The sequence below is a fragment of the Typopeltis vanoorti genome, chromosome 14 (assembly GCF_054136105.1).
Source record: "Typopeltis vanoorti isolate ZY-2024b chromosome 14, IOZ_Tvanoo_1.0, whole genome shotgun sequence".
NCBI classification, from domain to species: Eukaryota; Metazoa; Arthropoda; class Arachnida; order Uropygi; family Thelyphonidae; genus Typopeltis; species Typopeltis vanoorti.
In genome coordinates this window covers 68,038,998-68,065,097 of record NC_143562.1, presented here as the reverse complement: position 1 = coordinate 68,065,097, position 26,100 = coordinate 68,038,998, and the positions used below count along the sequence as shown (strand labels likewise).

The 26,100-nt window shown below is 36.0% G+C and overlaps 1 protein-coding gene across 1 annotated transcript in view; it reads left to right on the top strand.

Moving 5' to 3' along the window:
- LOC150099571 (cytochrome P450 4V2-like) overlaps positions 1-26,100 on the top strand; it is a 64,994-nt gene that overhangs the window by 7,425 nt on the left and 31,469 nt on the right. The window contains exon 2 of the mRNA XM_090403461.1: positions 15,875-15,987. Within this exon, the coding sequence (XP_090259587.1) occupies positions 15,875-15,987 (113 nt within the window). The remainder of the gene's footprint in view (positions 1-15,874; positions 15,988-26,100) is intronic.

Genomic DNA, 26,100 nt, shown 5'->3' with positions numbered 1-26,100 from the left:
GAAGATTTCGTCCAAGTTGACAAATTTCTTTGCTGAAGCAATCTCTTCTTTTGTAATTCTTCAATAGCTTTTTTTTCTATCACCCTCGGGATATTTTTTACTGAAGTCTAGACGTTTACCTCGAACATGTCGTTCGATATTATTTGATTTGTTATTTTGAAGTCGTAGATGGCAAATGAAACAATGCGGATTTAAATTTACTTCCATAAACGCAAATTTCTCTACCCACATTTTATTGAATCCTCTGTTTTCTTCGATTACTTTTCTTTTTCTTGAACTCATAATAGGAGGGTTATTATCACAAATCTACGTGCAAGTAAAAACACAAATTCAACATAATAAAATTAATTTGTGCATAACATTACCTGACAATAAATTAAACACCAGTTTAGTACCATAATAAATAAGTTACCTAACAGATATTTATTTTGACAGTTAAAATCCGTATGTATCTAAAAACCGTGGTGTTTGACAGGACAGCTGGTCAATTAGTTAAAATTTTCGCCGTGGCGTTAGTTACCTTAGGCAGGGTTAACATTTAGCGGTATTTCAAATGTAACCTAGTTGTCAGTTGTTCATGTCATAAAATTTCGTGCGTAACACACGTCACATGCATAGTATCTTGCGCCACGAACAGGCCGTATCAAAAAACAATATTTAGTTGTTTCTATTAATTATGTATCTTTTAATTCAACATAAAAGAGCCGCACTTTGTTCAGCCAAGAGCCGCCGGTTCCCGACCCATGCTTTAGAGCAACAGAAAAGTAGATGTTCTTGAATTTCTAAGCGTCACATTCTCTCTCTCCCTCTCTCTCTCTCTCTCTCTCTCTCTCTCTCTCTCTCTCTCTCTCTTTCTCTCTCTTATTATGCTGTAATATTAAGTATATGAAACACTCGATTCACAAATTCTCGAAATCGGTGATTAAATAGATCTGTGGCGATGTTTGCGTATTTTATTTATTTCCTCTTCTTTTGCAACTATACATTTAGTTTTCATCATTTATTACAGAATATTTTAGAGGAGCTTAAGGAAGAAAAACTGCGTTAACAGTTTGAACAACAAGCAATTGAACGAACGATGCGATATTTCGTAAGGTTTTTGGATATGCCATGCAGTTCCACCATAGTAACTTATTTCAACTGTTACATCAATCCTACGCAAGAGAGGTTGCAAAACCCATATGACATGCCAAGAGTGCATGAGTAAAATATGAATAAAACACTGAAAACACATTGTTTTCTCTCTTTTTTTTCTCATTTAGCTTTGTGTTGTGTGCGTTTGTGCGTACGTATCCGTGTGCGTCGGTGCAAGGGTATGTTTGCCTTACAAGCACAAAATAGACGCACACTGCAAGCATGTCTAATATTAACAAAGAAGTGCCTTCGAAACCAGAAATACAAGAGTGCAAGGATTAGGAGTCGATGACAAAACACGCCCACTGATTCGCGTAGGGTTGAAAAAGATTTTCGATGTCATTCGATCTATTTTGAATAAACCCTCCATTTAATCTGTTTTCGGTGAATTGCTTTCGGTGAATTTCAACGAAATTGAGAAATTCTTGTTTCAGAAAATTATAAATTTCCGACGAAGTGCGCTTCTATTAGCTCATTTGTTTTTCGATTAATTTATAGATTACTTTTTGTTCAATAGACTCTCGTTAGATTAATAGTTTGCTGCGAATTTTCCGCATAGTTAATAATAACTTTTCCGGACATTTTCTCTCCTTATTAGAATCTTCTTTAATAAGTGTCCTTATTTTGGAAAAGTCTGGGTTCAATTCACTTCTAGAACCTATTCAATGGTCACTATAGATTTTTCTGCAAAAAAACGCAGGCCGATTTGGTTTTGGTATTGATGTGTGTGTGTGTGTGTGTGTGTGTGTGTGTGTGTGTGTGTGTGTGTGTGTGTGTGTGTGTGTGTGTGTGTGTGTGTGTTTAAAATTTTTTTTTTTTTGAATTTTAGACCTTGAGACTTTTAGAATTTCCTCCACCCAACGACACGAAATTGTAATTTCAGTCGTTGGGTGGAGGAAATTTTTCTAGTTCTGAGTTTCTCCTAAAACTCAGAACTCGAAGTTATTTCCTAATATCAGATAGCATTTAGTAATGCTAGATAGCCCTACCGCACTATTGATCTACAAAGTCCTCAAAATCATCTGTACACATTAATGAATTTAATTAATGACGATAACAATTTCTAGAGAAAGAATGAGACATTTCTCTCTCTCTCTCTCTCTCTCTCTCTCCTCATTCTATCTATCTATCATGCAAACACATACTGCTGATTTTGTATGGGTGTATCACAATATTGTAAAGATGTTCAACCTTAAAATATTTCAATACAAAGGTTTCTTTATTAATTAATTAATTTCTTTAATTTTTTAAATACATATTATTGATGTGTTTTTTTTTCAGTCATAAGCCTCTGTTATGCGAGGTCTTTGTACTCTCTCTATTCCCAACTAAAATTACAATTTCATGTTCTACATTTTCATGATTTCAGTACTTTTGAAACAAATGAAATATTTAATTTTTACAAACCAGACACGCCATTATTTATTGCTGGCAAAGTTGACTTTACATAGGACTGGATTACCTTGATAATTCATATTCATAAAAATTATCAGATTCGCCTCAGGGCTACCGGTTTTCTTAAATTTTGATATTATCACAGAATAGAAACACGACTAGCTAAAAAAAGTCGAAGGTGATGGAATAATCCTTTAACGTCATATGATATGTCAGGCATAGGTTGTCTTAATCATATGCTAATAGGTAGTCTCAAAGTGTATGCAGAGTACAAGCTGAATGCTACATGAAAAGTTTATATTATTAATGACATGTTATCGACAATCTCATCCAAATTAGTCAATTATATGCCCAAAATCCAATATGTCAGGTCTTGTGTTTCTGACCTTCTGGGCACTTCAACTACAACAATTCACTTAGATCCTATGCTTCCTCCGGGTCTCTTTCCTATTAGCTAGCACCAATACATGCTTTTCCTAATATGTATACTCCATTTCTGTTTAAGAGACCATAACACCTTAGGTAATCTCTAGTGCATTCAAAAATGCTAACAAAGTCAAGTTCCTTCCTAATATCTTCATTTTAAATATGATTCTACCGTTCACCATTGGTTCACTCAGTACTTTTTCTAAGAACTCTCGTGATTCTAGTCCTTGATGTAACTCAGCTCTAAAATCCATACGCTAATATTGGTTTGCATACATACCGTTATGTAAACAGCTAATTTAGTGGTTTGACTATTTTGTTTCCTTGTTTTTCACTTATTCGGATGATTTATGACGAAACCAGGTTTGTTTATTTGCTTCGAAATTTATCTCGCCATCTTCAATAAAATTATTTTGCCTAAATAGCTGAAATTCTTTTATTAATCGGCAGTTAATTTAGTGCTGTAGCTGATATTTTCGATTTCCAGCGTGTTTTCATAGTCTGCCTTCTACTTACATATTTTTATTGATATCGAAACAAATATTGAAAGTGTCATCGCAGATCAAAGTAACGTATGGGATATTCAGTAATATTGAGACCTTGCACATGAAGAGCAACACATGATTGAACCCTCCGCATGAAATGGGAAGGGATCAGTTTAATTCCTTCTCATTTCATGCGGAGGAATCATGACTTTCATGATCCTACTGTTGTTCGTGTGTTTATCGCTTGGTTTATTTATTTTTTCTATATTTCCGTCTTTATTTAGACAAAGTACTATATTTTCTATTTAACTACTGATAACAGGGTACAGAATACGTTTCCAAAAAATGAAATAAAGTACCACCGATGAAAATTATCTAAAAGAGAGGTTTACGAAACAATATAGACAGTGTTTATAAAAGTTCAGCAAGGTTTTTTTTGTTTTCCCAACGTTTATCACTTTTAGAAAAAAAATGTTCTGGAATGAAACTATATTGTTCCAGGTTCCACTTATAATGTTTCTTCATTTCTTTCCTTTCTGTGTTTTATAGGTGCGTATCATGTTTTGTTTCTTAGTCGATAACAGTAATCATTAATTTCAGAAGTTGCATTTTTCCCCCTTCACATTGAATAGATAATTTCGGGAATGCAGGAGAAACACCTGCAAGTGAGCCCAATAAACGAGTAAAGACAACTGAAGGATCTAGTTCTAGTTATGAACGAAGCGAAAGTGTCCCATGTTTTAATTAAACCTTATCCAAAGAATACAGGATTCTGGTGGCCTTCAACTAGAACTAAGGTTCTTCTTATTTTCCTGTTGAGTAGATCAGAGTTTACACCTTAATGTATTTTTATTTTAGATAATGAATATGAAGGGTACCTGAAGAGTAAAGAAGATTTCTTCCTGCTGCCCATTGTTAGATATAAGAAACATACCCTAATCAAATAAGTGGCCAGCAGGAAGAAATCTACTCGACCAATGATTAGAAGGAGAGTAGGTTACTTGCAGCAAGTTAAGCCGAGCTTAGACAGTATTGATCTTTTCTATGACTCAACAGAGCGTTTGGCAATGTTACAGGATGGAACCAACTCTGAATGTCCTTGAATGATCGAGTTCTGTGTGATCTCTGTAGATTTCTCATACCTTATGAAAAATCCGCTGAACTTTCTTCATGATAAGAAGTTCGCTCCAGTAACTAGATCTCAGTTTCTGAAATACTAACACGATACACATTAAATTTGAAGTAATCCTTTTACTCGTAGATCGATACAGTTTTGGGGAATCCTCCTCATCATTTTTTCTCAATAAAGGATATCTACAAGGAACCTAGAGTATTTTTGTGCAAATCTGTTGCTTATGTCTAAGCATGCTGTCTTGCAATAGAACCAACAGCAAGAGAGTAATCTTTTCAAAACACTTTTAGAATGAAGTTCTATGAAGTCTGATAATTGTAGAACATTGGCGATTTTTCAGACCTCAGTAACGATGGAAACTGGAATTATTATGTGCATAATAATTCCAATAATCTATAGCAGCATGTATGCACGCCAGCATGTACACACACATACCAGATCCTGAATTAGAAATCTTTATGCAGATGTAGTAACGTAGTTCTACGCAACTATTTAAGAATGCTGCCGGTCAGTAATCGTCAATAGTGTTGATCATAAAGAGAAAAACAAAAGATCTTTTGGAATTCAGTAAAGGGCTTATTGTGGTTGTCAGTCTAGCTGGAGGCAAAATAGCAGAGCTGACTGGTTTCTCAGAAGGTGAGATATCCCCTTGTGATTAATCAGTGGAAAAATAACGCACATTGCTGTGGTCCTAAGACAGTCTGTCAGGAACGAGATCACCATCGTCTAAGAAGGCCAGTACTGAAAAAGAACTTCCCGTGTGCATCAATTGACCATAGCATTTAATGAAGGCTGTTCCCGACCGATATCTCGCCAAACCATGCACAGGAAATTGAAAAGGCTCGGTAATGGCAATCGCATCCCTATATCGCTGGCCTGGTTGTCTGAGTGGTTAGCGTGTCCGCTCTCCTGCCAAGAGGCTGAGGGTTCGAATCCTGCCGTGGGCATGGATGTTTGTGATTGTCGTACGTTTACCATGTGTGGAAAGAGAATCTGTAACTCTATCATTTATTGTAGCAGGAGACTTCACTCCCGAAATCTGATCCGGTACGGGAGTGACCATACAGCGTCTACGAATGTCAAATGCGAAATTTTTAAAAAATGCCTGTACGGAAACCAATGTATTAAATAAAAGTGTGAATTCAGTGGCTGGTATGCATTATAAAGAAACACATGTGAAGTGGAATTCTGAACAAGCATAATCTATAGACGTAAAATTATTTTATATCCATATTTTTATTCATCCTCAGATGAAAACAAGAATATAATTTATTTTAGTGCAATTTACTTTGCTTCAAAGAAAACAAAACATTCTTTATGGCCTCCTATTTTCAACGAAATACGTAGAAGATTACCTTGACATTCCAAGTGAAACAAGTAATCACGTTTACCTAACGCCTGGCAATATTTGATATTGCAGATATCGAACCAGTTATTCAAATAACGCAAAGAAACCTGCGTAGAATTTTTATTATATTTCTTGCAAAAAAAACCATTGATGTCATCGTGATGATTGAGTAATCTCGGTAATCAGCGAATACTATTAGATTTATCAAGGAGGAAAAGAGAAAATGGATCAGGTGCCTGGTTAAATGTGCTTGAAGGAGTGATGCTAAACAAAGTTTTGCTTACAGCTGTTGATTCAGGGTGATTCTATTAAGTCAATTTTGTGGTGGTCATTATTCTGGAAATGATGTCGCGCGACAGTCTAGTTTATTTCATTTTTGGAATGTTTACTTTAATTTGGATTATTAGGAAGTTTATCAAACTTCGTCAGTGGCTAAACATTTTCGCAAAACTCCCTGGACCGCGAGGGAATTTTTTCTTAGGTAATATAACTATAGTCCTACAGGCGCTTTTGTCTCGTGGGAACAAACTTCGTCAATGTGCCAGTAAGTTTTGAAATCTCTATTCATATTTTGTGTACGTTAATTTCTTTATTATTTATTTATTTATTTTATTTTGTTTGGTTTGGTTTTTATTTTTTATTTATTTTATTTTATTTATTTATTTTTGGTGCGATTGGTTCCATTACGGAAATTGCTTTGTAATAAAATACTTCGGTTTGTGTTTCGCATTTCACATATGCCATTGACGTACGGAAAAGTGGAAACACTTTCTATGGAGTGAGAAATCACGCTTCATCATATAACAGAATGATGAAGGTCTAGGTTCGTGCTAGGAGAACGCTACATGCTCGAATGCTTTGTACCAACTGTGAAGTGTTAAGTATCATGTCTGGAACTGTTTTTCATAGTTCGGATTGGGCCTTATAGTTCCAGTCACGGAAAATGTTATAATGGCCTATAATAACATTCTAGGCAATTCTGTGCTTTCAACTTTATGCTAACAGTTCGGTAAAAGCCTTTTCCTGTATCAATACCGCTGTCTACAAGGCAAAGTCTGTACAAGAATGTTTGACCGGATGGCTTTTGAAGAACTTGACTATCCTTCACGGAGCACTGATTACAATCCCCTCGATCATCTGTGTACGACTAAGGTCGAATCCAATGACATCAATGACTGTCCTCACTAATAATACCAAACAATCGTATTTCCTGTTTTGCCATTTCAAGTTGATATCCCAACATGGATGCGATGTTGTACCTTCTTCAAGAGAGCGACTTCAGAACAGGACACGGGAAAAAGGTGTAAATGTATCAATGAATAAATACTGCTATCTGAAGGAGATAAGAACAAATACGACTGTTTTCTCTAATTCGATATCTTATTCACTTTTTTAAAAATATTGAACACCTAGTGTTTCAGAATGAAACATATACTGATAGGTATATTCCTCTCGCCATGTTTTGCTTTATATAACAGATATATTCTACTAATAATTTTTAGATTTAAAAGAGAGTCGAATACTTATGCTTTTTAATATAATAACAGTAACTATTACATTATACAGAAACTCGTGGAAATGATAGATGATGCAAATCAACGAAATATCTAATGATAAACTAATGAAAATGACTATTTACTAAAATCTATATTATTCATGTAAGGTGATGTGGTTTCTATTGAAATGAGTGTATATATACTTGGGTTTCCACTCATATCTTGATCTTTCATGAAGAGAAAGGGACATCTAGATTTTATCCAATCTTCGATTAAGCCCAATTATAACCTGAATAAGTTTTAATTATTTTTAATTTGATCACCACCGTTCAATTATGATTCATCCGTATCTTCCTGTGTGACATCTTATTTCTCGCTTTCATGTATTTATTATGTCTATCAATTTTAGCTTATTTACTTTCTTTACTGTGTATCAGATTTCCACAATAATCCAACGTGTTTTAACTTTTTTCTCCTTTTTATTGCAAGTCTGATTGTCCAATGAAAATTCAGGTATTTTTCCTTGTTTTTTATATTTCTACTAACGCCATTTATGTTTCCGTCTTATAGCTTCTTGACAAGTTTAATCGTTTTCTTTGGGAATTCTCTTTTGTTTTTTTGTTTTTTCATTAAATTTTCCTATAGTTTAAAAGACATCGCTTTGACATCACTGGCACGATGCATTGACATCTTGCCACTAAGATGTCAATGCTTGAATGTGTAATGCTTGAATCTTTCTCGGGTTTTTCTGATTACATTAACTGCTATTTACAGGCAATGATCCAATAATGGCCTATTATTATTTTTGCATATAACATGCAACGATCCTTATAAAAGGAAATCTAGTATCATATGCACTTTTAATGAGCTCTTTCACACTTTTATTTTCTTACTTATTCTTAATAATATTGGTGTCCAAAAGCTAAAGCAGAACGACATTTTTACCTGTATATGAAGAAATGTTCATGACTACAGCCATGCGTTTATTGACAGCATATTATATTACATAAGAATGTGTTAAGATTTTCGTACAAATTAAATTGCAATACGTTTTTTTGACAAAAGTTACAGATTTCTTAACAATACAGTTAAGGAATTAATGTAGAGTACTTGAAGAAAACAGGAGAGTCATTTCCGTATAGAAAATGTCCATCTGGAGCTGCGATGCAACTTTCACAACATCTATTATTATTTATTTCTATAAAGGGCGCTTTATTACTTAATTTATGTTATATATTTAATTTTTATCACTATTTGTAATTCCTAAATTTAAAATACTTGAGAAATGCACTCATTTTTTAAACAAATAAACGGCTTTTTATAAATGACTTTTAAAGTTAGCAATGATTTCCTGAAAGGAATTAAATCTCTAACTTGTATATAACATACGTATCACATCTAAAGTGTTTTGTATTATATAATACAATATTAATGTAGGTTATGTAAATATATTTTCTCTTCCTTATGATTTTCTTTTCTTTATTTTACTTTATTGTAATAATACCGTATATAATACATATAAATACACGTACGCATACAAAATATGTTATAAACGACTGTTTATGTTATGGGTAAGGTTTTCGGTCAACAGTGGGCTATTAATAATTTTCGAACAACGCGGAGGAGGGTATGCACCCCTAACCCACGCGTTCAAGGATCAACTGTATAAGCAAAAATCTGTCTTTATGATCTCTGATAGAGCGAGGGCGACCCCTTAACAAACGTGTGGAACACATTCCATTGTTTCGAAACGCTACCCTGTGGTTGGATACAAGTCTATGTGAGATTCCAAATTCTGGCAATATTAGTAATTCTACGGCGTTCTTCAAACTTCCAATAATTCTTCCCGGCATGAAATCATCTAGAATCTAGATGATGTCTTTGATGCAAGCAACTTTAATCCTTAACAAAAAGAACTTCCTTCAAACATAATTCGCTTAGCGCAGTCTTTTTTATTTTTACGTAAGATTAGAAAATTTGAATGTGTACGTAATTTCTTCTGCTGCCTTTATCGTAGATGCATAAACCTGAATGATGGTCATATGGACATGAATAGGCCCTTTTCAGTCAGGGGACTATATGGTGTATTACTCAGGAATGAGACAAGTCGTAAAAATGGAGTATCTTTCTTACTCAGGAAAAAGATAGCTAGGTATGTATTAGGTTATAATCCAGTGAGTAACAGAATCATTTCTCTCAGAGTGAATGGACATCCAATGAATATTACTATCATTCAGGTTTATGCACCCACTACAGAGGCACCAGAAGAAGACATTGAAGAATTTTATGGCAAGTTACATGAAGTGATAGATGTAGCACCAAAGCGAGATTTATGTCTACTTATCGGAGAGATTGGAATGCAAAAGTGGGAGAGACTGGGGAACAGTCGTTTTGGTTTAGTTATTCGTAACACTGCAGGGAAGAGACTAGTTGAGTTTTGTGCATAGAATTCTTTGTTTGTTGATAACACCTGCTTTAAACAGCACGAAAGAAGATTGTACATATGGATATCACCTTATGGACAATACAGAAATCAAATTGACTATATACTTGGAAAAAGAAGATAGAGAAGTGCAATTCAGTCTTAAGACTTTTCCAGGTGCAGACTGTGGAATATACCATGAGTTATTAGTGGCTACGATACATGTGAAATTACGGAAACTGAACACAAATATCGATCAGATATGATCTTGTAAACATACCAGATGAATACAACATTAGCATACAGAACAGATTCAACACACTCAATTTGTGTGAAAGAGAACCAGATGAACTATGATACGAGATTAAAGATATAATTAAAACAGAAACAAAGGAGAATATTCTAACAGTTTGTAAGGGGAAGTCCAAATGGCTGTCAGAAGATGCCATCAAAACTGCTCAGGAAAGGAGGAAAATGAAGCCCACAGGAAATTTGCAGGAAGTACGGCATTTGAATGCAGAGTTATTCGTAACACTGCATTCAAATGCCGTGTTACGAACAAGGGAAAAATACTTTAAATATTTAGGAGACCAAATAAGAGACCAATAGGAGACCAAAACAAGAAAGAAAAAACAAGAGATCTCAAAAACAAGCGATTTTTAATAAAACTGATGTAGAGAGCTTGCAGGATGATTTAAATAAGTTGACATTTAATGGCAAAAGAAAATGGATGTCAGTTCAATGTGGAACAGTGTGTAAAGGTATGCATTTAGGGATTAAAATATTACAAGAGCGGTACCACATTGATGTAATATTATTCCAAGAGATGTAACATTATTTCATTATTCTTCTGACAGGGAAGTTTAGTGCCAAGGTGACAATATGGAAAAGTAAACAGAAAAGACATCTTACAGAAGCTGCAGACATCAAAGAAAGATGGAAAGAGTATTCAGACGCCCTTTACAGAAAGGACTGTAAAAATTTGTAGAGCAGGATTATACACAGGAGCCAGTGGTACTGGCTCCTGTGTATAATCTTCACTGCAACAGCTATCCAGTAAGAAGGCACCAGGAGGAGATGGAATACCTATTGAGCTGCTCAAATCCCTGGGAGAAGAGGCAGTTAAAATTTTTACAACTCTATGTCGGCGAATTTGGATCACAACTACATGGCCTAGGGAATGGAAAAAATCAGTTTATATACCTTTATTGAAGAAAGGCGATGCAAGAGAGTGCGAAAATTACAGAACTGTTGCACTGATTTCTCATGCAAGTAAAGTCTTACTTAAGATCATTCAGAAAAGACTGAAGCCATTCATGAAGAGAGAAATTTCAGATGAACTGGCAGGATTTCGAAAAGGCAGAGGAACAAGAAATCAAATCGCCAATGTGAGATGGATAATAGAAAGAGCACAAGAATGTCAAAAGAATGTCTACCTTTGTTTCCTTGACTATAGCAAGGCCTTTGATTCTCTTGATCATGTGAAACTGTGGAATGTGTTAAGAACAATGGGAGTCCCAGAGCATTTCACTATCCTTCTGATGAATCTTTATTATCAATAAGAAGCTAGTGTCCGAACAGATCTTGGAGAAACTCAGTATTTCACAATAGTTAAAGGGGTGCGACAAGGATGTATTTTATCTCCGTACCTGTATAACTTGTACAGCGAATATATTTTAAGAATGGCAGGGCTGGAGGAGTCTCCATTTGGAATTAAAATTGGTGGAAAAAAATATTAATAATTTGAGTTATGCAGATGATACCACCTTGCTAGCAGAATGCAAAGAAGATTTGGAGGAACTTATTATGAAAGGTAAAGAACAAAGTGATAAATATGGTCTTAAAACGTAACCTTAAAAAGACAAAAGTTATGGCATCATGTGATCTTAATGATTTTGAAGTAGATGGGGAGAAAATGGAAGCAGTTAACAATTTTGTACTTCTAGGATCCTGAATTGATTAAGATGGTTATTGTATTTAAGAAATGGTTATTGTTATGATTTTCCAATGATGGTTATTGTTCTGAGAAAGAGTGAAAGAAGGAAGATAGATGCATTTGAATTATGGGTTTAGAGACGCTTACTAAGAATACCATGGACTGCAAAGTAAACCAATAAATCAGTGATAGACAGAATAAAGCCAGATTGCTCCCTCGAAGCTATGATCATCAAGCAAAAATTGTCATACTTCGGACGTATTATGCAAGCAAATGATAGTCTGGAGAAGAAGATGATGCTTGCTGAATTTGATGGAGGCAGGAGAAGAGGGAGACCAAGAATTAGATGGGTGGAGTGCGTTTGGAAATTCGGAAAGTCATGGTCAGGGACAGATCTGAATGGAGAATGTATGTTCGCAGGATCACCAGGAGTCGAAAAAGACTCGCTGGAACATAACATAACACGTGTTTTCTACTCGAAATCGTCAGGTATACAAATTTCCACAACCTCAATCTTCTGAACTTGCGGTTGTAAACTTTAGAAATGGAGTTCGTTCTTAGGTTTCGGGCACCAGTTTTAAATTATTCAGCACTGGACTTAGCTAACTTTAGATGTGTGTGTGTGTGTGTGTGTGTGTGTGTGTGTGTGTGTGTGTGTGTGTGTGTGTGTGTGTGTGTGTGTGTGTGTGTGTGTGTGTGTGTGTGTGTGTGTGTGTGTGTGTGTGTGTGTGTGTGTGTGTGTGTGTGTGTGTGTGTGTGTGTGTGTGTGTGTGTGTGTGTGTGTGTGTGTGTGTGTGTGTGTGTGTGTGTGTGTGTGTGTGTGTGTGTGTGTGTGTGTGTGTGTGTGTGTGTGTGTGTTTAATCTTTGGTTACAATGTTTTAATGTTGTTTTATTTTTTTCGTAATCACCGAAATATTTATCCAGTTTTACGGTTTAACATCCTTGTGATAAGATACTGGATGTTTTATTTTAATTATTTTTTTTTATTTAAATATGTTTTAAATGAAATATTTGGAAATTTGTTTCGTCAGTTAATATATAGAATAATATTTTATTATAGCGTTTATCGACAGCAAATATTTCAGTTCACATCGGAAGAACAATACCAAAAACAAAAAAATTGACTATTACATTTTACATGGCAATTTATTTCAAATTGTAATCTGATATTTATTTATAGAAAGAATCCCTTTATTCTTCAAGAAATGTTTCTCAGAAGATAAGATGCATGTGCGTCTTATCTTCTGAGAAACCAGCTCATATCTTTCAACCATGCGAAACGGTGTAGTCGGCAGTACGATTTACACTGTTCGAATTGTATTCTGCCATTCCAGGCAGCTGTTATTGTTGTTGGAAATTATTGCATTAGCAAGTGAGGGGACGAGGTCAGTGTATTATATCATAATTGCATTACAAAGTAGTAAGCATACGAATGAAGAGCTGAAGGACATTGATGATAATAATCCCGTTTCTTATTGATCCGTTTATCTTCCGATTCATATCCAGTTAAATTACACACTTTTTTGGATAAAAAAAATAATGGGAAACACTTACCTAGGCAATTAGGAATAGGGTGCGAGCGATTTCCATATGATGTGTTCTAGTAGTTCGAATGTTGCAAATCAAAGCCTGGCTTTCTTTTTATTGAATAACTGTCTGTATGCTGTAGGTAAACTGCCTAAAATCACACAATTCTATTCAATTTATTTTTCTTTATATATGGATCTCCAAATTCCCCCAACCATTCTGAACTGTAGGAATTCCTTTATTTAAATATGATTTTCTTCAGCCCAACTTTCTTAATAGTGAGATCATCTTCCATGGGTATTTTAATGTTCAAAATACCAACCAGTAGAGAACAACCAAATAAATCTGGTCTCTTTGGTAAGAGACCAGAAAGCAAGATGTTCTCCTGATTTATTTCTACGATTGTTCTGAAGGACTGTAATCAGTAGTGAGTTCTACTCTACGTTAGCTCTTTATACTAATTTTCCACTGGAACATAGTCTAGTCAAAATAATTATCCCACGTGCAATTAATTGTTAAGAAGAGTCACAAGTCATCAGTGAGCTATCGTCCAATTGTTCTCATCTATATTCTCTATAAAGTAATGGAGAGAAACGCGCTCAATTCCTAGGGCCAGTTTTGAATAGGAGATCCACTTACTTATGTTGCTCATCTCATAAATACTGTGGAACGGTTTTGTGAATCGCAAATGGTTGCTCGTGACACCTCCAGAGCTTTTCACCGGGAACGAACATCAATTAAAAAAGCTTCCATCATTTGGTCTGTTTCGTGACTTCTGCAAAAGCTTTTCCAGTTTTTTACGCTTATCAATAGTGTGAAAAATATCTGCTTCAGAGAATAGTCCTGTTCACATTACCCCAATCCTCTCAAGGTTAATCCAGAAAGTCATGAACCATTAATTCACTACCTACAGGATCATTAGTTAATTAAGGACCAACAATATGGATTCCACCAATCCACATTATTAATCCACATTATGTATAGCTGACAGACCTCACGGGTCTGTGATCTGTATTGCCTACAAACTTTTATCTTGCTATCTACTAACACTCCAAGATTCCCAGCCAAATTAGTTTCTGTTGATATAATGTCATATTATATTGGTTACGTCAGCAGAAATTGATTTCGCTTGGAAATCATTACACCAAATCTCATGCCTTTACATTTAGTAACACTGAGCTAACACCCAAATTCACATGCCTACATTTCCAGTTAATTTAAATCATTCTACAAGTTCTGCATTTCCATACCATTTCTGACCACCTTGCCTATATTTACATCAGCAAACAGCTGTATTTGTATGTCAAATACTGTCCAGTGTATTAATGTAAAGACTGAAAAACAATGACTAATCCCTGGGGTAGTCTACAGTATAAGTTAGCTTTAATCTTGCAAGTATTACTCCCCAGTGTACCACATTTTGATATTTACCAAACAAGTATTCTCTTACCCACTTTCTTAGTTTTTATTTCGCTCAATATCCTCCAACTTCGCCACTTGCGTTCCATGCTGTCTAAAATTATCGTGGTGTATTCATTCCCATTGACTAACTCAATGATGGTATTAAAAAACGTGAGCACGTTATTCATACATGACCTTCTCTTAATAAATCCGTGATGTTTATTGCAAAGTACAGATCTTATGTGAGTCTATTTCTGTATGCGAGCGCTTCTCAAATTTCCAAACTCTTCCCCACTATAAATATTGATAGATAGCAATATCAGTCTTCACCCTTTCGCAGTAGGAATATTATACATTATTTCAGATTCACACTCCTTTGAAATTTTCCCGGTGCGATGATTCAAATTATACAGCCAGGTCACATGGTTAGACAGAATTTGGCGATTGCCGAATTCTTATTCAATTTATGCAACCCTCTACTTATACACGAATTACTTCATATGATGTAATAATGATGTAATATGGTAAAAAAATGATGTAATATGGTATACATTATACCATATTACATCATTTTTTTTCTATTTTCTATTCTACTTTGCTTGCCTGATTAACATTATTCACGCGTCGTCTGTCAACAATCTTAGTGTTGAAGTTCGAAAAGTTAATTCATTCTTATTATCCTCATTTGTATAATTATCTTTCTGTCCATCTGGCTCAACTTTCTTGTTCTCGGGATCTGTATTAACATTAGTATTTCTTTTTGTTGTAGCACTAAGTGTTCTTGTTCCCTTTGTCGTCATTTTAACTTCGTATAATATTGCAATATCTGTACAATTATTTCAGAAAAAATATACAATGAAAACAGGACAATCTGTAATAGCATATGAAAAAACAATAATTATTATAAAATGAAACATAAATAAATAAATAAAAAGCAAATATTTTACCTATAGGCTATCTTACCTTGGCGAAGGTGAAATGTTACCTTCATTTTACTCTAGTGAATCCGATGTTTTACTAAATCATTTACATAATCACCTGTGTTACTAAAGCTATGAATGTAAAACAATTTTTTGTTTCTCTTTAAATTGGTGACAGAATTGATTTTTTAAATCTTTACAAATGAACAACAGTATTTTATGAATTCATTAAAACAGTTATTACTTTACAGTTCTTTTCCAGTTCTTAATTGGAATAACTACACAATTTGGATACAATGGTATTGTGAAGTTGTGGCTTACCTGGATTCCATTCGTTACTTTATCCAAACCTGAATATGCTGAGGTAATCATTTTCGCTTTCTTAGATTTAAGAATATATCCATAAATTACATAATGCATTTTTCTCACTTTTCGACTATCCTCCTATCCTCTGTCACAAATTCTCCAAACGTTTTACAGATCAGTAATCGAATATTGGAAAAAGAACATCCATTTCATCCAACAATTAAGCATTTAAAGAATTGTATAAATTTGTTGTATAACATTAATTGTTTATCATTAAACAATCGTTTAATTGTTCAACAATCAGTTCTGGATGTTTATTTTCATTTTAGTAAATACAATTTCAGTAGAGAAAGTAATCTTTATCTAAAGAATTTCCACAATCCCATTTAAACAATCTTCCCATTGAAGAACTTAACATTGAATTCACTTTTTTTATTTCCTTACTGTAAGGATTTCTATACGTATATAAAACTCCATATTATGCTAAATGTGTTGTGTAAATTATTTATTTGCATATTCTAACACCATGCCATCTTTATAAACGTAATTTTCTAGTGAAATTATTTGCGTGACTTGTGATTTCGATTAAACTTAATTAGGATACTAATAATTAAAATTATTATCATTAATTCAGCTGTTATGTTAATTACCCATATGAAATGTTATTACCCTTTCGCACTTTGGTACTGCTGGTATGCTGAGGGTTAGCTAATATGGAATTCCAACGATATTAAACATGAAACTTTATTTCGCAAGCAGAGAGATATCTCCTCGGAAAAATGGCAGAAAATTAAAATATTCTAACTTCCGCAGAAAATCGAACGTAGCCTGAAATATGTTTCGTTTTCATCTGCATACTAAAAACCTCTACTTTCAATCAGGTTGAAACAATACGATGCCTTGGAATTTACTTCGATGCAGATATGAACTGGAATAGCCACATAAACCATTTACAAAATACACTTTAAATAAATTAAAGCAAAAATTGAAAGAAAATAAATACAGTTTATTGTTATTGTATTGTATATATAGTGTAAAATGCAATTTGTTGAATTGCAACCTCAAATTACCAATTACAGTTACCATTAGTCTATATATATATGGGAATAAATTTTTAACTTGGGTTTTAAATCCTAATCCCAAGTATGCAAACAATTAAGTTTGCGCCTGAAACAAAGTTCAAGTCTAAAGATGGTACAACACCAGGGCAACTCATTGAAAAGGTGGGTAAAGCACTGATCACTATTCTTAGTATTTTCCCATAATGTAAAGCACATCTCACTAGAAGATGTATACTGCAATGCATCATGGGTGGGGCCACTACCCAGACCGGTTTCAACCATTTTTGAGGTCTCCTCAGTGAGTAGCTAGACCTTAAATACCAAGGTTTTCGTAATACAGAGCCTTATCAACTTTACCTATATAAGTTGCAACAAGGTGTATTAATTTTTAATAAAAATCTCTGTAGGAGATATTGATGGGAATAAATTTTTAACTTCGGTATACTGTATATTAGGATAACCAAGCAATTTTATATGCTTGGTTATTTTAAATTAATACACCTTGTTGAAACTTATATAGGTGAAGTTGATAAGGCTCTGTATTACTAAAACCTTGGTATATTTAGGGTCTAGCTACTCACTGAGGAGACCTCAAAAAAGGTTGAAACCGGTTTGGGTAGTGACCCCACCCATGATGCATTGCAGTATGCATCTTCTAGTGAGATGTGCTTTATATTATTGGAAAATACTAAGAATAGTGATCACACTTTACCCACCTTTACAATGAGTTGCCCTGGTGTTGTACCATCTTTAGACTTGAACTTTGTTTCAGGTGCAAACTTAATTGTTTGCATACTTGGGATTAGGAGTTAAAATAACCGAGCATATAAAATTGCTTGGTTATCCTAATATATATATATATATATGAATACTACTATTAACTCGTAGTTGGGATATATTCATTTTTAATATAAACTGACTAAAACCCCGAGAATTATAACAAATTGAGATTTATTTGAAAACGCAACATGTTTCGTCGAGATTGACTTCATCAGGCGTTAAGAACATAGAAAGATAATAAAAGACAGTGAAAAAAACATTGATACACTCTAAAACTATACAATTATAAAGTTATAATATTCGATTGTGAATTACAGTTATTATGAACTTGTGCTATACTCCGTGTTAAAGTTCTATTGTTGTACACCTGTGCATGTGTGGAACCACGCGATCTCCAGTATATGATAGTAGAGCTGAAAGAGTCAGGCAAATTATAGCTGAGATTACTGTTCATATGAAGAGGGTCCAATGTGATTTCTTTTGACTCTACAATGCGGCGTTCTACCTCATAATGGAAATGTGTAGGTTTGAAGTTGTTGTCCAATTTATGTCATGTTGGTGGCTTTCATTGTTCGTGTTTATTGAAAACAGGACATGGCCTGATAGGGCAGTTGCTCTGGTTCTCTTATAAGCAATGACTCTCTGGTGTTTCTCAACTACTTAAACAACCTCCATCAGGATATAAAATTGACCATGGAGATTGAAGAAAATAGTTCCCTCTGTTTCCTAGATGTTAAACTCACCAAGACGCCTGAACCAATAAAAGTCTCTATATTTAGAAAGCCAACATACACGGACAGATATTTGCATGCGTCCTCACATCACCATCCAGCACATAAGTTGGGTAATATATCAACTCTTGCGAATCGTGCAAGATCTGTACTGTCAGATGAAGAAGAACTACAACATCTTAAATGGACCTTTAAAAGCAATGGCGACCCTTTAAAAAGTATCAACAAACAATTATCTCACCGTCAACGTAACAACGTAGAGATACAGAACGACTCCAAAGGTTATATCTCCTTGTCATATATCAGCACACTATCCAAAAAACTGAGTAGAATCTTAAAGAAATTCAACATACAAACGTGCTTCTCGACTCTTCCAAAAATAAGATCAAGTTTCAGCAACTACAAACAATCTCACAACCTTCTACAATTTCCAGGTGTATACAATGTCACATGTGAGTGTGGAAAACCTTACTATGGCCAAACGGAGAAATCTATCCTCCTACATCTCGAGGAGCACCAGAGAGACATTGCTTATAAGAGAACCAGAGCAACTGCCCCATCAGGCAATGTCCTGTTTTAAATAAACACGAACAACGGAAGCCGCCAACATGAAGTAAATTGCACAACAACTTCAAACCTACACATTTCCGTTATGCGGTAGAACGCCGCATTGTAGAGTCAAAAGAAATCACCTTGGACCCTCTTCGTATGAACAATAATCTCAGCTATAATTTGCCTGACTCTTTCAGCTCTACTATCAGATACTGGGGATCGCGTGTTTCCACACACGCACAAGTGTACAACAATAGACCTTTAACACGGACTATAGCTGAAGTTTATCTCTTCTTCTTCTTCTTCTTCTTCAGCTTCTCCCACTTAAGTGGGGTCATTGTTGATGATGAGTCTCTTCCTCACCTTCCTGTCTTGGGCTGTCACCACATCCAAGTTCTTCATCCTCAAGTCCTCTTCTACCATCTCCCTCCATCTCTTCTTTGGCCGCCCACGCTGTCTCCTTCCTTGCACATCCATCTGCATGACCCTTCTTCCCACATATTCGTCCTCCCTCCTCATCACATGACCGAACCATCTCAACCTTGCCTCCTGTATTTTCGCTCCTAAGTTCGTAACTTTCACTGTTCCCCTGACATAATCATTTCTCAGACGATCCTTTCTGGTCACACCGCACATCCACCTAAGCATTCTCATCTCTGCTACTTCCATCCTGCTGATGTTAGTTTTCCTCAGGGCCCCAGTTTCTATAGCATATGTAATAGCTGGCCTCACCACTGTCCTATAGATCTTGCCTTTCAGACTGATCGGCACCCTTTTATCGCATAACACTCCTGCCAACTCCCTCCAGTTCCTCCAACCCGCTTGTATCCTGCATCCCACTTCCTTCTCAGCTCCTCCATCTTCTTCCACTGTTGAACCTAAGTATCTAAAGTCTCTCACCTTCCTGATGACATTTGCTTCCAGCTCCAGATCTGACTCCTGTCCGCCACCCACTGTGCAGCACATATACTCTGTCTTACTTCTGCTCAGTTTGATACCTCTCTCTTCCAGAACTTTTCTCCATCTTTCCAGTTTAGTTCCCAATTCTTCTCTTGAATCTGCACATAGCAAGATATCATCTGCATACAACATTGTCCAAGGCGCATCTTCTCTCACCTCCTCCGTCACCACCTCCATCACAATGTTAAACAGAAATGGACTTAATGCTGACCCTTGATGCAAGTCAACTGTAACTTGAAAACTTTCTGTCTGTCCCAGACAGGTCCGAACACTTGTCTTCACATTTCTGAACATTTCCTGCACCAACCTGACATATTTCTCCGGAACCTTCTTCTCTCTCAGACACCTCCAGACCTCTTGTCTTGGCACTCTATCGTATGCTTTCTCCAGATCAATAAATGCCAGATGTAGCTCCCTTTGTTTGTCTCGATATTTTTCCATCATCTGCCGTAAGCCAAAGATAGCATCTGTTGTTGATCTACCGGGCATGAAGCCAAATTGTTCCTTTGCAATCTCCACCTCCTTCCTCAATCTACCATCAAGAACCCTTTCTAGGATTTTCATTGTGTGGGACATCAACTTTATTCCTCTATAATTTTTACAGTCTTGTGCATCTCCTTTACCCTTGTAGATGGGGACAACAGTACTCTCCCTCCACTCCTCCGGTATATTTTCCTGTTGGAAAACTTTCATGAACAGGTCCCACAGCAGGTCAATTCCCTCTTCCCCAGTGCCTTCCATGCCTCCACTGTAATTCTGTCGGGGTCCACTGATTTTCCATCCCTCATCCTCTTCATGGCCTCCGTCACTTCCACTCTACTGATGTTCTGCACCATCCCCTCAGAAGGCTGCCCATCTCCTCTGAGAGTCCTTGCATTTTCCTCAATCAAAAGTCCCTCAAAGTATATTTTCCATCTGTTTCTTATGTCCACATCCCTCCATAATACTCTTCCTTCAGCGTCTTTCATCTGCCTCACATGTAAGATGTCCTTTGCTGCTTTATTTCTACATTTCGCTAGTTGGTAAATTTTTCTCTGTCCTTCCTTTGTTTCTAATTGATCATACAGATCTTGATATGCCATGGCCTTCGCCTGTGCCACAACTCTCTTGGCTTCTTGCTTTCTCTCTCTACACCTCTCTGTCCTCTTCCACTCTTGACTCATCCCACTTCTGCTTTGCCTTCCTCTTAGCTGTCACTGCCACTTGTACATTATTATTCCACCGCCAACCTTCCTTCTCCTCTTTAATCTTTCCAGATGTCTCACCAAGCACCTCGATTGCACAGCTCAGGATTACTTTTGAATTATGTTTCCACTAATCTTGTACACTTTCCAGTCCATCCGAAATCCTCTCTAACACCGTCTCTCTAAAACGATTCCTCAAACTCTCCTCTTTTAAGCGAAACCACTTAATTGTCTTCATCCCATGGCATCCAGAGGTTCTTATCTTCGATCTTATTTTAAAGTCTGCACAAAGCAGTCGGTGTTGCTGTGCTACTTGATCTGTTGGAATTACTTTACAATTTGTCACACCCTTAGGATGTTTTCTTCTAGTCAAAATGTAGTCAATTTGTGAACGGTTGTTACCACTCCTAAATGTTATCAAATTGTCTTCCCTCTTGTAGAAAAACGAGTTCACAATTGCCAGATCAAATGCTACTGCAAAGTCCACAACCCTCTCTCCTTCCTGGTTCATCATTCCCACTCCGTGGCCACCATGCACCCTTTCACAGTCTCTATTCTGTTCCTCCTATATGCCCGTTCAAGTCTCCTCCGACAATCACCATCTCATTTTCTTCCAATTCCCTCATTTCTTCATCTAACACGTTCCAAAACTCATCTTTCTCCTCTGCTGTACAACCAACTTGCGGGGCATATACACATAATACGACCACCCGCTCTTCTCAAAGACCCAATTTCATTCGCATGATCCTATTGTTCCTTCTACCCACTTCCAGGACTTCACCCTTCAATCTGCCACACACCACAATTCCTACACCATTTCTTCCTTCGTTATTCGCACCAGAGTAGAACAATTTGTATCCATCTCCCAATTCCTTTGCCTTTCCCCCTTCCACCTTGTCTCCTACACACATAAAATGTCCAACTTCCTCTTCCTCATCATGTCTGCCACCTCTCATCTCCTTCCAGTCATACTTCCAACATTCAGTGTTCCCACTCGCAACATCCGCTCCACCTGCTGTGCTCGCATCTTTAACCGCACCCGCCCTTGATGCGGTAGCCCTCGTCCACTTCTCTCAGCTGTAGGGCGATGTGGCTGCGCTTCGCTTAAGGGGTACGCCCTAGCCCTTATATCATGTTCTTCTTGACTCATATCATGGTTTGAGCTGGCATTGAATTTTCCTACCGGACGCCCTTCCTGACGTCAACCCTCGCATTTATCCGGGCTTGGGACCGGCACCTATGGAGGCCTCCTTCAGTGGACTATAGCTCAAGTTCATAATAACTGTAATTTACAGTCGAATATTATAACTTTATAATTGTATAGCTTTAGAGTGACTCAATGTTTTTTCAGTGTCTTTTAATATCTTTCTATGTTCTTAACGCCTGATGAAGTTAATCTCGACGAAACATGTCACGTATTCAAATAAATCTCAATTTGTTATAATTCTCGTGGTTTTAGTCAGTTTATATTAAAAATGAATATATATTATATTATATTATATTATATTATATTATATTATATTATATTATATTATATTATATTATATTATATTATATTAGGGTTACCAAGTAATTTTATAAACTTGGTTATTTTATTCCTAATCCCAAGTAAGCAAACAGTTAAGTTTGTGCCTACACGTAGTTCACGTCTAAAGGTGGTGCAACACTAGAGCAACTCATTGTAAAGGTGGGTAAAACTCTGATCACTATTCTTAGTATTTCCCATAATGTAAAACACATCTCACTAAGAGATGTATACTGCGAGAATTCATAAGAGATGAATACCAATACATTATGGGTGGGGTCACTACCCAGACCGGTTTCAACCTTTTTTGAGGTCTCCTCAGTGAGTAGCTAGACCCTAAATACCAAGGTTTTGGTAATACAGAGCCTTATCAACTTTACCGATAGAAGTTGCTAAAAGGTGTATTTTTGAATAATAATCTCTGGAGGAGATATAGATATAAAGAAGTTATTTTTTACCTTGTGAATAATGTATATTAGGATTACCTAGTAATTTTATAAACTTGGTTATTTTACTACTAATCGCAAGTAAGCAAACAGTTAAGTTTGCCCTGAACGTAGTTTAAGTCTAAAGGTGGTGCAACACCAGGGCAACTCATTGTAAAGGTGTATAAATCTCTGATCACTATTCTTAGTATTTTCCATAATATAAAGCACATCTCACTAAGAGATGTATACTGCAATACATTATGGGTGGGGTTACTACCCAGATATCTATATCTTTACATCTACATCTCCTCCAGAGATTATTATTCAAAAAAACACCTTGTAGCAACTTCTATGGGTAAAGTTTATAAGGCTCTGAATTACTAAATCCTTGGTATTTAGTGTCTAGCTACTCACTGAGGAGACCTCAAAAAAGGTTGAAACCGGTCTGGGTAGTGACCCCACCCATAATGTATTGGTATTCATCTCTTATGAATTCTCGCAGTATACATCTCTTAGTGAGATGTGCTTTACATTATGGAAAATACTAAGAATAGTGATCAGAGATTTACCCACCTTTACAATGAGTTGCTCTGGTGTTGCACCACCTTTAGACTTGAACTACGTTCTGGCGCAAACTTAACTCTTTGCTTACTTGTAATTAGGAGTAAAATAATCAAGTTCATAAAATTACTTGGTAACCATAATATACATTATACCCAAGGTAAAAAAACTTCTTTACATATATATATATACATGTATATATATATATATATATATATATATATACAGGGTGTTCGGGATAAATTTGACATATTTATAATTAATTATATTTTTCAGTAAGTTACATGTATTAACACACACTTCTCTTCATTTAAAAGTTTGGAACCTTCTTCATTCATATACAAGATGTCAGAAAGGATGGATAGCTGGAACCCACCTGAATCATGGAAGAGAATAACTTGTATCATGATGATTCGCGCCCGCCATCAAAATAAGGATATTACGACTGCTGCCCAATGCTCCCTGAATACAGTAAAAACAATCAGGCATGAACTAGAGACTTGCAATGGTGACTACGAGGATGTAGCAAGAAGAAAGATCCCTAGCAGACGATCTGATCGCGTTCGTACAGCAGAATTCCTCGCAAATCTGCAGGAACAGGTGTTGAAGAACCCTGGCATTGGAATTCGGGCTTTGTTCGTGGAGTTGCTAACTGTAGTCAAGCCCTGGATAACAAGGGTAGCCAATGGTAGGCCGTATGTATGGCAGCAGGATTCGGCCCCTTGCCACACCTCTGGGAAAAGTCAAAAATGGTTGTCTGAAAATTTCTACGACTTCACCAGTCCAAATGTTTGGCCTCCAAACTCCCCAGACCTTAACCCCATGGATTATTTTGTATGGGGCGCAGTTGAAAAAGACACCAATCGCACTTCCAGTAATACAAAAGCCCAGTTAATGGATAAAATTAAAACAGTTTTTGCGGCCCTTCCCAGGGAGACTGTAGCATCAGCTTGTTCGAGGTTCCGAAGCAGAATTGAAGCTGTGATCGATGCTAATGGTGGTTATTTTGAGTAAATCTTGTTGATAGTATTGTAATTAACTCTGCCTGTAATGTTTTTTTGTCAATTCATTAAATTTAATAGATACAAAGAAGATTTTCTTTTTCCTTACGAAACTGTCAAATTTATCCCGAACACCCTGTATATATATATATATATATATATGTATATATATATATATATATATATATATATATATATATATATAGAGAGAGAGAGAGAGAGAGAGAGAGAGAGAGAGAGTTCAATAAAATCATTTGTTTTGTTTATTTTTAAGAGTCCTCCATACATTTAACGACTGTTCAAAGGAGGCCACATATTGCCCACACCATTTGTCATACTTGTTTCTTGAGTTCATTTGTATTACTTGCCCTGAAGACCTCTAAAAGCAAATCATCCAAACAAGCAGACCATGTGCTCTTATTCCTTTCATGACTACATTCATTCTCAGTTTTCGTGGGTGAAATGGAAAATGGGTAGATGATTTCATCGCCTCTCCATTCTCCTCTTTTTTCTTGTTTGTTAGCGTTTGTATCTCACAAATCCTCACTTTGCCCTCATCTACTTTATTCCTCAGTTCCGATGCTAACTTTAGCACTCTCGGTTGTGTCGGCATCACCTTGGAAATCAGGAGACCAGACTTGAGCTGTCCAAGTCAGGTTATGTTAACGGTAAGTGGCAAAATGACTTCCTCATCCTCACATGCTGATGTTCCTTTCAGCACAATTAACACCTAATTTTTATTTACATTTCTTGCTATATAGCCCTTTGATTACATATCTACTTAAATGCGAAGATCCTTTTTCCTGATCAGTATCTTATATAATCTCAATATATTGTAATTATAATCATTCAGCATGTCAGCTGCATGCATTCTGCAAGTACTGCATTTCAGTCACATTCCTTTGCATCAACGGCAAACAGTTTCATGCCTTGTGAAATGTTTTCCAATATCATTAATTAAAAGACTGGATAACGGTAGGCCCGATAACAATGGGTCAAGTTCGCCATTGGTCAATGTTTAAGCTTTTCAACCAACAAGTTGCCGGTTCGAATCCCGCCCATGAGTATACATGTTTGTCTTTAGGTGGTGATGAATTTCATCAAACGGTGGGAAACCACCCCCATTCTTAGACGTTTTAAACGGTTCGATAAAGTTTAAATTTGTCCTCTACAGTAACATTTCCGAATTATGTAAAAATTAATGAAAATAAATAAAATAATAATAAGACGAAACAAATTTCTCAATCCCCTCACTGTACTAATGGGCATAGGTTTAGACTCCTTCCTGGTTGAGGGACACAGAAAGATAAAGTACTGATCCATGAAGTTCACCCTATCAATACCCTCCATTCACCAATTTTTGAAATGTCTTAGACAGTCATCTTTTT